This window comes from Erpetoichthys calabaricus, chromosome 1 (genome assembly GCF_900747795.2).
Source record: "Erpetoichthys calabaricus chromosome 1, fErpCal1.3, whole genome shotgun sequence".
Taxonomy (NCBI): Eukaryota; Metazoa; Chordata; class Cladistia; order Polypteriformes; family Polypteridae; genus Erpetoichthys; species Erpetoichthys calabaricus.
In genome coordinates, this window is record NC_041394.2 from 181,176,970 (window position 1) to 181,192,292 (window position 15,323).

At 38.3% G+C, this 15,323-nt stretch overlaps 1 protein-coding gene across 1 annotated transcript in view; it reads right to left on the reverse strand.

Annotated features, from left to right (window-relative positions):
• LOC114654537 (sodium- and chloride-dependent GABA transporter 2-like) overlaps positions 1 to 15,323 on the reverse strand; it is a 160,281-nt gene that overhangs the window by 78,842 nt on the left and 66,116 nt on the right. The window contains exons 4-8 of the mRNA XM_051930797.1: positions 11,053 to 11,187; positions 6,195 to 6,335; positions 3,712 to 3,784; positions 2,905 to 3,037; positions 1,512 to 1,646 (exon numbers count right to left, since the gene is read on the reverse strand). Of these exons, the coding sequence (XP_051786757.1) occupies positions 1,512 to 1,646; positions 2,905 to 3,037; positions 3,712 to 3,784; positions 6,195 to 6,335; positions 11,053 to 11,187 (617 nt within the window). The remainder of the gene's footprint in view (positions 1 to 1,511; positions 1,647 to 2,904; positions 3,038 to 3,711; positions 3,785 to 6,194; positions 6,336 to 11,052; positions 11,188 to 15,323) is intronic.

Sequence of the window (15,323 nt, forward strand, 5' to 3'; positions counted from 1 at the left end):
GTTCCATGGGTTTTCTCCAGCTGTATTTATTTTGGAGTGAAAGGCATGCAAGAGGGCTGCAATTTTTAAAGAGCAAACTACCATGAAGAATATCCCATCATCTTGTGTCAATGCAAGTTTTTAAATCACAACATGCCCTCTTAGCAAATTTAAACTAATTGCAGAACAGGACATTTTTGACCGATCTCTAAAATGTAACCTCCTTTAGACCTTTGGATGAAATTCCAATTATATTGTTAAAAAAGTTATTTGTAGTAGTTAAATATAAGTCATGTTTTATTCTGGGCTTTGGATCATTGCCCTTCTGTCCTGAATAAAATGTCTGTATTTAATTTTTAAATTCAATAAAAATATTTAAAATCTTGTTTGACTGCCTAGGCAGCTGTCATACTGTGTTGCCTATTGTGACCATCTAATTTGCAGTGTGTGATATCACCAGGGCTTCCACTATAAAATGGAAATGCCTAGCATTCTCTGAAATTTTATGGTGGATTGAAGACTTGTTGTAAAAAGCTCCTTAGATAGTTAAAAACAATCTTGAGTTAACATCACATTCTTTTTGATTTGCCCTCTAATTTTTATGCTTAGACTTCAAGTTTAATTTTGCCATTGTAACACACATGCACATGGGAGACAAGTTCAGGGCCCATTTAATGGTAATTCCACCCCAAGTTGAGGGGTGGTGCTGTTGCGTAATGTCTCTCTTCTCTTTTCTCCCGCTGACCTGACTACTGGCGACTAAAAGACAAGTGACATCACTTTCGAGTTGTGATCCCCTGAGCCTGTCATTTCCGCCTTGTCCACCTATTCTTGGTTTTGACCTGAGCCTGTCCATGACAACAACTTTTTTCCTTTATCTCCTGACACGAGAGATAACCTAAATACTGCACTTCAGGTTGGTTAGTAGGACAGAGATGAAGAGTGCAGATAAGAAGAGGATGCTTCACATGGAGTGAGAGAATTAGTGGTAAATGCAGAGAAAAGGAACATTCATTTTAAAACAGAAGATTGGTGATACAGACAGATAGGAAGCAAACACTGAAAAGGTTTTCTTGATACAATGACCGTATTGCAGGAACAATATGCAGAAGAGTTTAAAAAGACAATTAAAATGTTAAATCATGTTGTAAAAGCTCTTGAATATAAACTAAGGGACTTTATGATCCATCTTTATAATGCCAAAGTAAGACAGCATCTGGAGGTTATTGTGTGCAGTTCTGGTCACCACGCTACAAACAGCAACCAAGTTCATCTCAGAATTAAAGGGCATGAACTATTATAAAAGGCTAAACAAAATAATTAAATAATATTGATTAGAAAAAGAACAAATCCTTATGTGTTATTAGTTTAGGTAGATTGTATATGTCTACTATTATGACTTACCTGTAGATCAGACCATGTTTTTATGAAACTTATTACAGAAATCTGGGTAATTATAAATGGTTCATAAACTTTCATTTACAACTATGCATATATATGTGTGTACAGCATATACACTAAAATGATCTTACCTGTGGATCACTGAGCTTTGAAATATCTGGATAAAGATAAAACATAATTCCATCCTTTGCTCCAGGAAGAGTCAAGCCTCGCACTAGCAGTATGATCAACATGACATAAGGGAATGTAGCAGTGAAGTAAACAACCTGCATGTAGCAAAGACATACAGTATGGATGAGTACAAATGATCAGGTCATCCAGACAACAATAGCAAAAGCACCAATATTGCATAGTTCTAAGCAAATGAAATTATGTTTTTAAATTACCTACAGACGAAGAAATGTTTGGTTAAAAATGGTAGGTGTCAACTGTAATAAAGTAGTTACTTGAGTCCAGCAACAAGTACACTCTACAAGTCTCTGAGAAGATACTTGACTAAATGGACACAATTAATTTCATATGCACAATTAATTTCAGTTTTTATTGCAGATGTGAAAGTAACTCAAAAATAACCAATAATGAACTTGTATTAACAATAAAATATAATTGTTTATTGTAGGGCTTATGTAATGACTAACGGCAGCTGATAAATGACTAAACAACATGTATTTCTATAGCACATTTTAAAGGAATGTTTATTGCATTTATTTTTTGTCACGGCTGTACTGCAAATCCTAATATTTATTTTATTGTGTTTTTTTTTTTACATTTTTTTTTATTTTTTACTGTTATGTAGTTGCATGTATCACAGCTCTGTCTTACTGGGTTACATCTTGACTCCAGCATTACTTTTTTGAGTACTTTTCTTTGGATAGTCTGTTTTTTCTTTACATACAGTATGTCAGACACATATACAACATGTTAGGATAACTGGTGACTTAAAAGTGATTGAGGAGTTGTGTTTAGGTTCCTCCTGTCCAGGGTGGTCCTGTGCCCAATGTTATTAAGGATAGACTTAAGCCTTTTGTAACCTGGAACTGGAGGATTTGGAAATGGATGGATGGATGAATAGTAATACAACAAAAATAACATTACGTTTATCCATCTCCAAGAGTTTATTATTATGCAGTATATATTTTCATGTAGTATTAAATAGATTAAATGTATTATCATCATTATTTTCAGTACAATTGTTCTAATCTAGCATAATCTAATCTATTTTAGGTCACATTTTTATGATGTAAGTATTAAATTCTACCAAATCACTTCTTTCATGAGAACTGAAAGCTTGTTATATCCACCATTCATGCCTTTTTTTCTAATTGCATCAATTTTGTAAAGCAGTAAAATATTTTTACTCTTTCAGCAGTGGTTTAATGTATATTCTAGCTAGCTAGCTAGCTAGAAGACACCTACACACTAATTCAGCGCAGCACATGGCTGACCTGAGGGCAAAAATACAACAATCAGTGCCTTGCACAGCTTTGACTGTAGCTGATGTACAGGCAGATGTCACCATCTCACCTTGCCAGTAGATTTGACACCTTTCCAGATGCAGAAGTAGCACACAATCCAGGCCAAAAGAAGGCAGAGTGCAAGCTCCCACCGGAGATGTCCAATATGCTGAATGCCTGGTGACTGGCCCAAAACACGGATCCTGAAATGTATAGATTACTTCTGTCAAGAAGAAACATTTTACTATACCTAAAATTGAAACCAGACATCTTAAGTCGTGAGAATGTAATAAATGAAATCATTATATTCTGTGTATTGTTACATTTTAAAGAAGTTGTCGTTGTGAAGAAAAAGTGTATATTCTGTTATATCATATAAAGACACTATTACAGCACTTTTAACATTTTGTTGGTAATGAAATATAACTTAACATTCTCGATCCTGCTTAATCCAATTCAGGTTTATGAGAGGTTGGAGCTATTTTTAATATTATAGTCACATATGACTATTATTTCACTTAATATTGAATATACATTAATTATATAGAACTACACACTTATACAACAGTAATATAAGATTATAATAATATATGCCCTTTAACATACAAATACCACAGTGATGGAACAGTTTCCTGAAGACACACACTCCACTGTATACAGAGGGTTGACTTAAATGATAAATGGTTACTACTTTATCTGAGTGCACTCCAACTTACATCAATAACTTGGTGGCTCTATAGTAATATGTACATGGCAATCTTACATCGCCTAACATAATAAATCTACAGGTGACAGGAAATGGTCACAACACAACAGGATACTGTTTCAATAAGCATGGGACAGAATGAAAAACATGCCATTAAAGTTAAACACTTACTCCCAGAATTCAACCTCGGGTGCCGTGGCGTTGAATGTTGCATTTGTATTATTCCATTTCTGAATACAAGTTTCTTTAAAAAGAGAGGGATAGACATTAGGTACATCAAAATGAGCCTCAATTAATTGTGTGTAGATTATGAATAAACTTACAGCATGTGGAGAAACAGACACTATTTGTATTACATATGGTACTACCAGTCATGGTGAATGCAACAGCAAAACAATTTACAGGAACAGTTTTCAGTGAGATGTTGATTTATCCATTCAGGGTACACACAAGTTAAATGATATGCTTAAGATCAAAAAATGGCAGTTAAACTTCAGACTTGAGGGTTTACAACCCAATCCCACTGTTAGCCCACAAACAGATGTATAGGGAATCATATAGTCATATAACAAACATTTGATTTCTAGTCATTAGGATTATTTTATACTGGATGTGAATGAAATCTTGTTAGCTCAAATCTTTTCCTTCACCATTATAAACATCCAGCCATTCATTTTGTGAAGCTGCATATTTGACTGTACTGTAGAGTCATGGAGATTCAGAGCCAGTCCTTAACAGCATTGTGCACATTGCTGGAAATGGAGTGCCAGCCCAACACAAGGCATACTCAAGCACACACTCAACTCGTGCAAACTAATTTGATGAAAATTTCTATGGATATGGAAAGAATATGAAAACTTTAGTGACCAGGCTGGGGTTCAAGTCCAGATCCCCAGAACTATGAGGCTGCAGAACAAGCCATGGAACCAAAACAAATGATACAATATAATACCCTTCTCCAGTGAACATAATACCAAGCTGTTTTACAGGTAGTGAACTACAGTGGAATTTCAATAAATGTTTTCATTCAGATGGTGGAACATGGTACTACCTCACAGCTCCAGACACTGGGTTTGAATTTCGGGCTGATCACTTTTTCTGTACACTTTGCACTTTCTTCCCATGTCTGCAAGCAGTTTTCTCCATGTACTCTATTCTTCTCAAAAAAATATGCCAGTTAGATGTATTGGCAACTCATAAATATGCTCCATGTCAGTGTGCATTAGTGTGATCTGTGATGATCTACTGTCCATTCTAGACTGGGCCTATTTCCTTGAAACCATGAGCTGGATTAAGCAGGTTTTCATAATGGATTTTCTACATTTGGAGTACAAGCATGTGAAGCGACTTGCTCCCTTTAATGACTGAAAAAAAAATAAGTCTGTAAAAATTTTACTGACCGGTAGATAAGATGTAGCCAATAACAAGCCACGGGCATAACCAGAAAATGCTAAGCCAAAAATCAGTTTCTAGTACCAGGAGTTACAGAATAAATTGTACATAATCAGTTCTAAGTATCCAAATCTCAAATGATCCAGGAATGCATTCTGTGACTTAATATGGCTGTGCCAATAACATCACGTTATGCATTTCTGAAGAATCTTCAGATACATTTCTATGTCAATAGACCATGCAAAAAGACCCAAAATGGCAAAGCCCAAAATCAAACAAAATGGTGTCAAGAAATAACGGTATAAAATTAACAACTTTCGAAGAAAGAATAACAAAAACAAATAATAAGTCTTGAATTCTTTGGGTTGAAAAACTGCAGAAAATACATGTCCCTTTTTTAATACTTACAAAGCCCCATAAAAACCTAAACAAAAATGCCAATTATAGCACTCCTGGTCAATGATGGAGATGGTGCCAAACTAACCCACTAAATACAGTATGTCTGTTTTCCTTTGTATTTTCACTGTGTTATCTTTTTGTTTTTCGTTAAATCTAGTATTACAAATTTAAAATGTCATTATGATGGTGATGTTTATGTTGTAAATTTTCCTACTGAAAATAGCATCTACTCTCTAAACTCCCCTTATTTAGGGTATCCTGGGCATAATTGACACGCTATCAAAACATCTATCATTCCAACAATGCATATTAAATCTCTGTCATTGGTCCAATAGACACTAAAAAGGGGTGACAAAACTCACTAAACATTAAAAAACAGATTCCTAAAGCCTCCTTTTGCCACATCATTTGTTGGGTGACCATAAAAGTGAAGTGGAGTCTAATGGCCCTGGGAAGAAGATAAAACTTGTTATACGCAGGGAAAGAGATAACTTGCTAGTGCTTCTTACTACTGACAAGATGATCAACAATAAGTGTATGTATTTTTGTGTTGTCTTGCAGCAAACATCCACATTACATTGTCACAGACTTCAGCAACTTGATTTTATTATGAAAATTTAAAAGCTTCCTAGTGTTTAAAGTTTATCAGAAGTGTTCAATGTACAGAATATCAGCAATAATTCGTTTTTGTTAGGTTTCAAAAATTCCCAGTTCCACGTCATTTATTAGACAGAAAAAAGTAATTATACATGCATAAAAGATTATATTGCTTCTTATCAGTTTACCTTTTTTATTATTAAGTGGGTCCAAAACTCATTTAGATGGTTACAGAACATCGGAAGAGACATATCAAATTCACTAACCTGTGTTCCAGTAGTTATCGCAAGTCGACCATGGCAGAGTTGTTTTGAATGAATTGAACAGATAGAATAAAGCCCAGGCCAGAATGACGATGTAGTAGATGTTCAGGAAGGCCACAATAACTTGTGCAGCATAACCAATGCCTTTAACAAAACAGAGGGCATTTATTTAAGAAAATTATTAACAATGCCTTGAAATTTTACACATACCTCCTTCTTCCACACCTCTGAACGTGGTATGAAAAATGCAATACTGCAGTCGTGGTGAAAAGTAAATGAAAGCTTGTTGAAAGAAGCCAGTTAAAGTAATATTGTTCTAACATTACAACACAGGTAGCGCTAACCCAAAACAAACTAACTTCATTAAAGTCACTTCATCCAGTATGAACTGAGCTGCCTTTTTCTGTTAACATTTTCAGAAAAAAATAAAAAAACTGCATGTTGCAAATGTCCATTCACCTATTTTAAAGACCCACTTTATTCATTAGGAGAATTGGAGTCTATCCTAACAAAAATGCAAGGCATGAATTGTGTGCACACTCCACTCACTCGGAAGAATATAAGAACAATTCTGGGGAGATTAGGCCATCCAGCATCAGCAAAGCTTGTCAGTCCTACTCACCTATGTTTTATAAAATCATTCAATCAAGATTTGAAAATCCTCAAAGTAATATTCACTACCACTCTTCTTGGTAATTTGTTCCACATATCTATGGTTCACTGGGTCTATTTCTAACATGTGTGCAAAGTTAACCCTTAAAACAGGCTGTAATCTTATGCTAATTTTGATCAAATTATTTTAAATAGCATCTGGAATCCATTTACTAATCCCTTTCTCTTAACCCCCCATTTGGTTAAATTGAAAAGGTTCAGTTTTTTCAGTTTTTACTCATAGTTCATACCATGTAGTCCTGAAATTAGCCTAGCTGCTCATCTCTGGATTTGCTCTAGTGCTCCTATGTGTCCTTTGTAATATGGGGACTAGAATTGTGCCTAGTATTCGAGGTCCATTATTTTAAATCCTCAGAATGACTTCCATAGGCTTGTACTCCGCACATTGGGCTATATAACCTAACATTCTATTAGCCTTTATAGTCACTTCTGTACACTGTCAAGATGCAGCACCAATGTAGGGTTGCCAGTCAATCTAACCTCCATAACTTTGGGAACTGGGAGGAAATCTGCAGAGACAAGGAATGTGTCATCTCCACATATACAGTGACTAAGCTGAGACCTTACGTCATGTTCACAAACCTTAAAACAGCAGCACAAACCACAGTGCCGCAGTACTGCTGTGCTCTGTCCATAAAATTAATCTACACTGCCAAAGTATAATTTTAATATATAATATAGAACAAACATAAGGGTCATGATTTAATTACAAAAGCTATTGCATAATTTGTTGAATTTAGTTCTACCCAGCCTGTTAAAGCATCAAATGGTTGGAGAATGCAGAACATTGGATGATGTAGTCCCATCTGGGTGCAAGTGCAGGTGACAGCCTTTTACAGAAAGGCTTTCTCTGTTTTTTGATTGTAGTGACAATTTTTTGATGAACGTTTTTTATGAAAAGATTAGGTACGAGCTGACTTGTCCCTGAAAGTAGCCACTATATGTTGTATGGAATGGATTTGAAATTTTCAAATTATTTGCTGATTTTCATTGGTAATTGAGTGCTGGCTTGTTTTATGTCCCTTTTGCACAAGCTGCAAACTTTGAAGATATCACATGGAGAACGAAGAAGATCAGAAGGCTACCTTACACCTACAACACCTGAAAACGTAAGAGACACTGAGAAACGTAAATAAAATAGGGTATATTGAATATTTCTGCATTCATCTGCTAGCAATGATATAATGAGTGCCTAAGCAGCTCTGTTTCACTTTATCAAAGAAACTGTTTGTCCAATGAAGGATTCAAAATTGGCCTTTCTCTCCCATAGTGGGAAACGTTCAATATCATTTAAATATGATGGATGAACTGTTCGCTCTGATTGCAAGTCATGGTGCATTTGGTTTATTACGCAATGCTGGCTTTGCCTGATATTCGTGACATTCTTCTAATGGTGGGTGGATAGATTTCATCTGATTCAGACAGAGAGCAAAAATTGCAGGAGGGGTACTCATCATTCATGTGAACGAGGAGTGGTATAAAATGGTGTAAAAGAGACCATATTACAATTAACTATATTTTGTAATACAGGAACTGAAATTTTGACTGTAGGAATCCGGCCTTGTAACATGCCCCTTCACCACACCTGCCATGAGGACAAGGGGAAGTCCAGTATCTCCCCCTGGACCCTAGATGGCAGCCTCCTTGGGTTGCAGCGGTGCCTCGGACTCCCCCAGGGCTTCATGGGGGTTGGAGTTGTGTGCAGCTCTGTGAGGTTCTGCAGGTGCTGCCGTGGGTGCTGCAACAGGAGCTGCTGGCCCCTTTTGGGCACTAGTTTCGCCTTACCCAGAAATGCAGCCAGATGTCAGCAATCAACCACCTGGAGCAATTCCGGGTACCCAATAAAAGGGAGCCAGCAACCACCACTCAGCGGCCAGAATTGGGTGGAGGTGGACAAAGCTTGCTGAGGAGGAGTGGTGGTGAAAGAGAGGAGAAGAAGAGTGCTTGATGATTGTACTGTCTTTTGGGACTGTGTTGTGGCTGGAGGGATTACGGGGAAGACGTGCCCTCCAGCTGTAGAAAAATAAACAGTTTATTTGCTTTTACACGTGCCTCCCGTGTGAGTCTGTGTCGGGTCGGGTGCAATATAGCACCTTTATTACACTCTCTAGACAGATAACATCTTCCTTATGTGGCAAGTGGCTGGGGGTGGCACCCAGCCAGAAGGACCGGAGGAGGGATTACGCCTCCTCCAGACCACGAGGGGGCGACCGCCCTGGTTGCTTTGGGGATCACTGGAACTGAGCTTGGAAGCTCAACCCTATAGGGGCCCATGGTCACTGCCAGGGGGCGCCCTGATGCCTGTGGAGCCCTGGCCCTCAGCACTTGCACCACACCCAGAAGTGCTGGGGGTACAAGACCAGGGACACCCGGAGTGCATCTGGGTGCGCAGCCAGTACTTCCGCCACACTGGGGAGTGCCGGCGGAGGCTAATCGGGAGGCACCTGGAGCACATCCGGGTGGGGATAAAAGGGGCCACCTCCCTCCATTCAATGGCTGGAGTCGGGTGGACGAGAGACAAAGTCTTGGAGGAGAGGAGTGGAGGTGGACCTGAAGAAGGCATCATATAGGAAAGGCCTGGACTTTGGGGGAGTTTTGGGGGGTTGTATGTGCTTCACTGTAAATAGTTGCATAATAAACATGTTGTGGGTGATTTAAACATGTCTGCCTGTCTGTGTCCGGGCTGCTTTCCACACTTATTAATGTGTAAATTTTTCCCTCTGCAAATGGGGACTTGGCAACAGAAATGATCCACTCTGTCACCAACATTCTAATGATGAATAATTATGACTTGCAGTTATAATATGTGGTGGCTCCAACCATGTGACTTCAACAGTGACAAACTTTCATCAATGTGTGTCATGTACCACTCGTAGTCTCAACAAGCTGGAGCTACTTTTTTTAAATGTTAAAGATGCCTTTAATTGCAAACATACTGCACCAAAACCCATATCTGACCACAGTCTGATCCACCATTCTCCCACCTACATGTTATTAGACAGCAACAGCTCTCTTATTTTGAGCCAAGCTTGAAGGTTTTGTGTCTGTTTTATGGGTGGGTGTTAGTTGTTGCTGTTTGTTCTATTTTTCTTGAGTTTCTGTAAAGTCTTAATTTCCCATTGGGACAAATAAAGTCCTGTTTGTCCATCTGTTTTCCTGTGTTAAAATTGACAGTGTATGTCTGACCATAAAATCAATTATTACCCATACAAGCCTCAGCAGATTATAGTAGATGTTATTTTTTTTGAGGCTGTCAAAATTTCTCAAGAACGCAGTCAAGGATTTTCCTAATTTAGAATATCTTTATAAAGTGAACCAAGATGTCCAACAAAATGACCAGTGACCTTGCTGAGCTAATTACAGAGTTTCATTGTTAGTGTGGGAGGACAGCAACCTCAGCTGCACACCACAGATCTGGCTTCTTTGGAAGAGTGGCTAGATGAAGGACACTGTAACCCAACACATGTCTGTAGACTGCAAGAAGACATGTGTCCCAATCTGAAAAATGTTGGAAATATATGTTCTGGTCTAATGAACCATAAATTGAGCAGCTTAGTGTGAGTGCAAAATATTAATCCTGACACAAACCAAACACATCATCCTTAACCCAAATTTTTTAAAGTGTTGGCAGCAACGGTGACGCTAGAGGGGTGGGGCACTGGTCATGTGAGATGTCAGTGAATGGGGCAAGATAAACAGACAGAATTCCTGAAGGATAATCCACTTCATTTCAGCTTAGACTTGGGAGAACCTTTCTCTTCCAACAGGACTGCAACTCTAAACTTGCAGTCTAAGCAACAACAGATGAGGGAGGAAGACAAAGACTGTGGTGCATCATTGCATCCTTTCTGTGTTGATTTGATATACAACATTAATCCCTGAGGGGAAATTGTCTTTTGACATGACCTTTTGGGGTCAGAGCATACCAACACTGGAGGAATTTTTAGGTTAAAGGCTTTGCATAAGGGCTCAAAGGCGTATAAGGGCTCAATGGAGTACAATCCCTTCTGGCAGTAACAGGATTTGAACCCGAAACTTTCCAGATACCAGAACAGGTCCTTTGCCTCAGAGCCACCACTCCACCAAGGTTTAAGCAAATGTGCATGAAAGAAGGGTGCTGACCTGAAACAGAGCAAACAAGTCAGTCAAGATTTCTGTGTTTTTTAGGAATGCATGAAATGAAGATTACCTTCAAAAATAGGACAAATTTTTCTCCAGGCTGTAACCCCACCTTCACTAGTGTACTGGCCCAAAGCTGTCTCCAGAAAAAACACCGGAATGCCAGCAAAGAATAGGAAGATGAGATAAGGGATAAGGAAGGCACCTGCAAAAAAATAAAAAGATCAGTAATAAATAAGTATGTGCTTTTAAAAATAATCTAAATGTCACAGCTCATAATATCCCAAATCATCTGGCTTCACATTAAAGGCAATCTCATCAACTTTAGGGTTGAATGTGGCCAGTTAGTATTCATAGACTTTTTTGTAGGAAAAGCCATGCACCAGACAAAAAGGGAAAACCTAATTAACACACCAAGTCTGAAGTTGTAGGTAAAACAAGAATCGGTTTTGTTAGTTTAACCTTTTAGGGATACAGTCTCTCATAAATGCTGTTTGGTTGATAGGACTCATAAGTAAGCTGCCTGGTTCAGTATTGCAGAATATTTGTCTACGTTGCTCTCAATGTTGTTTCAAAACTCTGTTGTGCAACTCTTGTGAAATGCTTATTGAGTTGCTTTGGCAAACTCCACACAAATATGAGGCCAAAATCTGAACCTGGGTTTCTGAAATTGGATATTATTGATCCTATCTACTGCACTGTCATTCTGAAACATATTTATGTTTCTGGAATACTATACTTTAACTTACATGCAAAATATGTTGAAGGAATACTCCACCCAAAACTGATTATTTGTATCTGTTGCTTGCCCTGTGTGGCTTGTATTGATGGCCAAGAAAAATAATAATCTCATGTTTTCATGGAGGATGGAGATAGCAAAGTTTCTAGTACAATGGAGGCCAGAAGGGGCAAACACTGATGTCATGAAATAGGAGTCCCAAAGCACAAACGAGTCCCAACAGTTCCAAAAACACTTTCAAAAATGCCCACTCTGTGGGGTGGGGGTTCCCATCAAACCCCCAGGGCAAACACAGAATCTTTATAAAATAAAAAGGTTTATTTTTCACAAAAAATGCTCTGTAATTCTGTGAAGCTCACAGAGTACAAAAGGCATAAAGGAGTAGCCTGAAACAATAAGGCAATCCAAAGCAAACACAGTCCCAAAACAGAATCTAAGTTACAAATCAAAAACAGATCAAATTGTCAAAATCCATAAATACAACATATTACAGAATAACAATAAACACAAGTAAGCTCGCCAACTCCCTAGTGCATTGACAATGAACCTCCAGGGTGTGATTGGCAGGTGGCCTCACCCACAAAACACATGACACATAATACAGGCAAAGGAAATACACCGTATTATTAAAAAGGTAATATTAACATAAATAAATGGCTCAACAAAGAACAAAAGGGCATAAAACAAGACTTTGAACCCCCGGCCAGGGTTCCTCCCATGGATATAATAGCTGAAGAAGAGTAAGCACTATTAAAACATCATTGTAAAAAAAATCTCAAATTATTTGTGTTGCATAATCCATTTTCAATTATTCAATTGTATGCTCTGAAAGGGGCGGCGCAGTGGGTAGCGCTGCTGCCTCGCAGTTGGGAGACCGGGGGACCTGGGTTCGCTCCCTGCGTGGAGTTTGCATGTTCTCCCCGTGTCTGCGTGGGTTTCCTCCCACAGTCCAAAGACAGGTTAGGTGGATTGGTGATTCTTAATTGGCCTTGGTGTTTGTGTGTGTCCTGCGGTGGGTTGGCACCCTGCCCGGGATTGGTTCCTGCCCTGTGTTGGCTGGGATTGGCTCCAGCAGACCCCTGTGACCCTGTGTTCGGATTCCCTGAGTTGGAGGATGAATGGATGCTCTCAAAGCCAAAAATGCATTTTTTTTTGCTAAAATATTGTTAAATTAATACCTCCTGAAAATTAGGGTAATGCATGGAATGTGAATCATGAAGAAACAATATTGAAATTGTGCATTGATGGTGAGTCTATATTTAAAGAGCTTGATGCTGCTTGCATGCAGTTTCTATTTATGCCCTACTGTCATTCTCATGACTACAAAAAACAACACAGATTAAGAAACAGATAAAAAATATTTTTGTGTGTTTTTGTTATTTTTGTGTGTAATCTTCCTTTAAACAAAAAACCTATGCCAATGGATAGAAAGCAAAATTCATGTTGAATATCCTCTGCTACCACTAATGGGTGTAGCAAAGCCAAAAACACCACACACAACTACCAAAGATCCAGTCCCTAGTTCGAATAAAGTTATTTTATTTTACATAGTATCTTCACAGGTTTCCTGCAATCAGTCGGTCCAGTGCAGCACAATACTATGCAATGCAAAATGACATGTTTCAGTCCTTTCTTTTTCTCTCCTTTCACTCCTCCTTGGCAAGTCTTGTCCATCTCCTCCCGACTCCAAGTGCTTGAGTAAGGCAAACTGACTCATTTTATGTCAGACCTGGGAGTACTTTTAGTGCCATAGCATTTCACCCTGGAAGCACTTCAGGTGGAACAGCCATAAATTAAGGGATACCTTGCCCAGCAGCAACCCCTGGTGGACCTGGAGTAACCAGTAGGGTTATCCTCACAGATTTCAGCTCCCATGAATCTCTGATGGAGCCCAAATTGGGGACACTCCAACATTGTCCTGCCACCCAATCCACTGAGAGTAGAATGCCATTGTACATTCATTATTTTACACCTGAGGTCAAGAATAGTACTCATCCTGGTGTTCTTCTGGCCGGGCAAGGTATGATCTTCCATCCTGGAGGATGGGCCAGTCCACCCCTTGTTCATTACGCCTCTCAAAAGAGTTTGTATTACATCGATCCATTAATTTTCAGAATTCACTTAGATAACATATAAGGTCACAGTATCTCCTAATATGAAAAACTGTAGTGTGTCAGAAAAGGTAACACAGGGAGCCAGGACAGCATTTTGTTGTTTCAAATCCATTACCACTGGTGCTGGGAAAATGAATTGTGATATTAATGACTTAGAAGATTATAAAGTTAGTGGAAGGAATGAATTGAAAAGTAAAGATAAATATAAAAGTAAAGATAAATATTATAATGAAATCTAAAATATTAACCAAAAGTATGTTTTTTCTTCCAATGCCCTAGTACATGTTGTAAAACAGATGGATGCTTTTCCACTTCCACTGCTGGTCTAGCATAAACATTTTTTTCATTTTGTAATAACATAATAACTCCTTACTCTGTCTATCAATCCATTTTCTGGCCTGTGCATCCAATTTCGAGTTGTCGTTAGTCAGGGCCTGTTATGGCAGCATTGGGTGAAAGGCAGAAAGCAACTCGGAGCTATCATAAACACTTGAACCAATAACACAGGAGCAGGTTGAGCTCCCAATCAAACAAACACACACATCTCAATGACACAGGTGGAAAACCATGCTGATACTCGACCCAAATAGTTAAAGGGACGAGGTTTTAACTCAGCATTTGGAACTGTGACGCAGAAGATTAAATTTTGTGGGTGGGAATTGGCAGGGACCATACTATGTGATAATATCTCAATATTTTATGTTTAAAAATATGAAGTATTGTGATTTACCTAAACAAGATTGTATTGCTCCTTTCTCATCTCTCTATTATATAAAAAAATCCTTTTGACGAGACAACACTTTTTTGAAGAGATTTATTCAAGTCCCACAAAACGAGACTTTTGATATGAGATCGTTTCAAGTCACGCCTTCCTCTCAACCATATTCAACCAAGCCCAAGGTCCACTCACATCTCATTCGTGTGAATGCTTTTGACACACACATTTCCTGATCGCTCAGCTCTTATAAATTTTTACGTTTTCTTCATTTTAAGTTCCCAATTAAAGAAGACGTATTATGTCCAAATCTTCCTGAAGAATATCATCCCGAAGGGATATCAACAGAAGAAATGAGTACACATGCAATCCTAGCACAGAGAAATGATGAAGTCAAATGAATTAATGTGAAAATTGTTGATCGGTTACACAGCAAATTGGTTAAATGTGTATCAATAGACATTGCTGAAACAGTTGGTGGTGATCGTGCGGAAGATGAAAACATCAACTTACAATATTCCAAAGAATATCTACAACCGTTAACACCATCTGGTCTTCAACCACCCGAAGTACTGTTGAAAAAAGGATGTATCCAAGAAAGGTAATGTAGTACATCTTCTCCGGATAACATTAGACAATACAAGGAGATCTTGATATGCCATTTGTATTAAAATGTTTACAGTTTCCTGTTAGAATAGCTTTTCCTATGACAATTAACAAATCTCAGAGCCAAACATTTGAAAAAGTCGGTTTATTTATTAGAGAGAATGAAA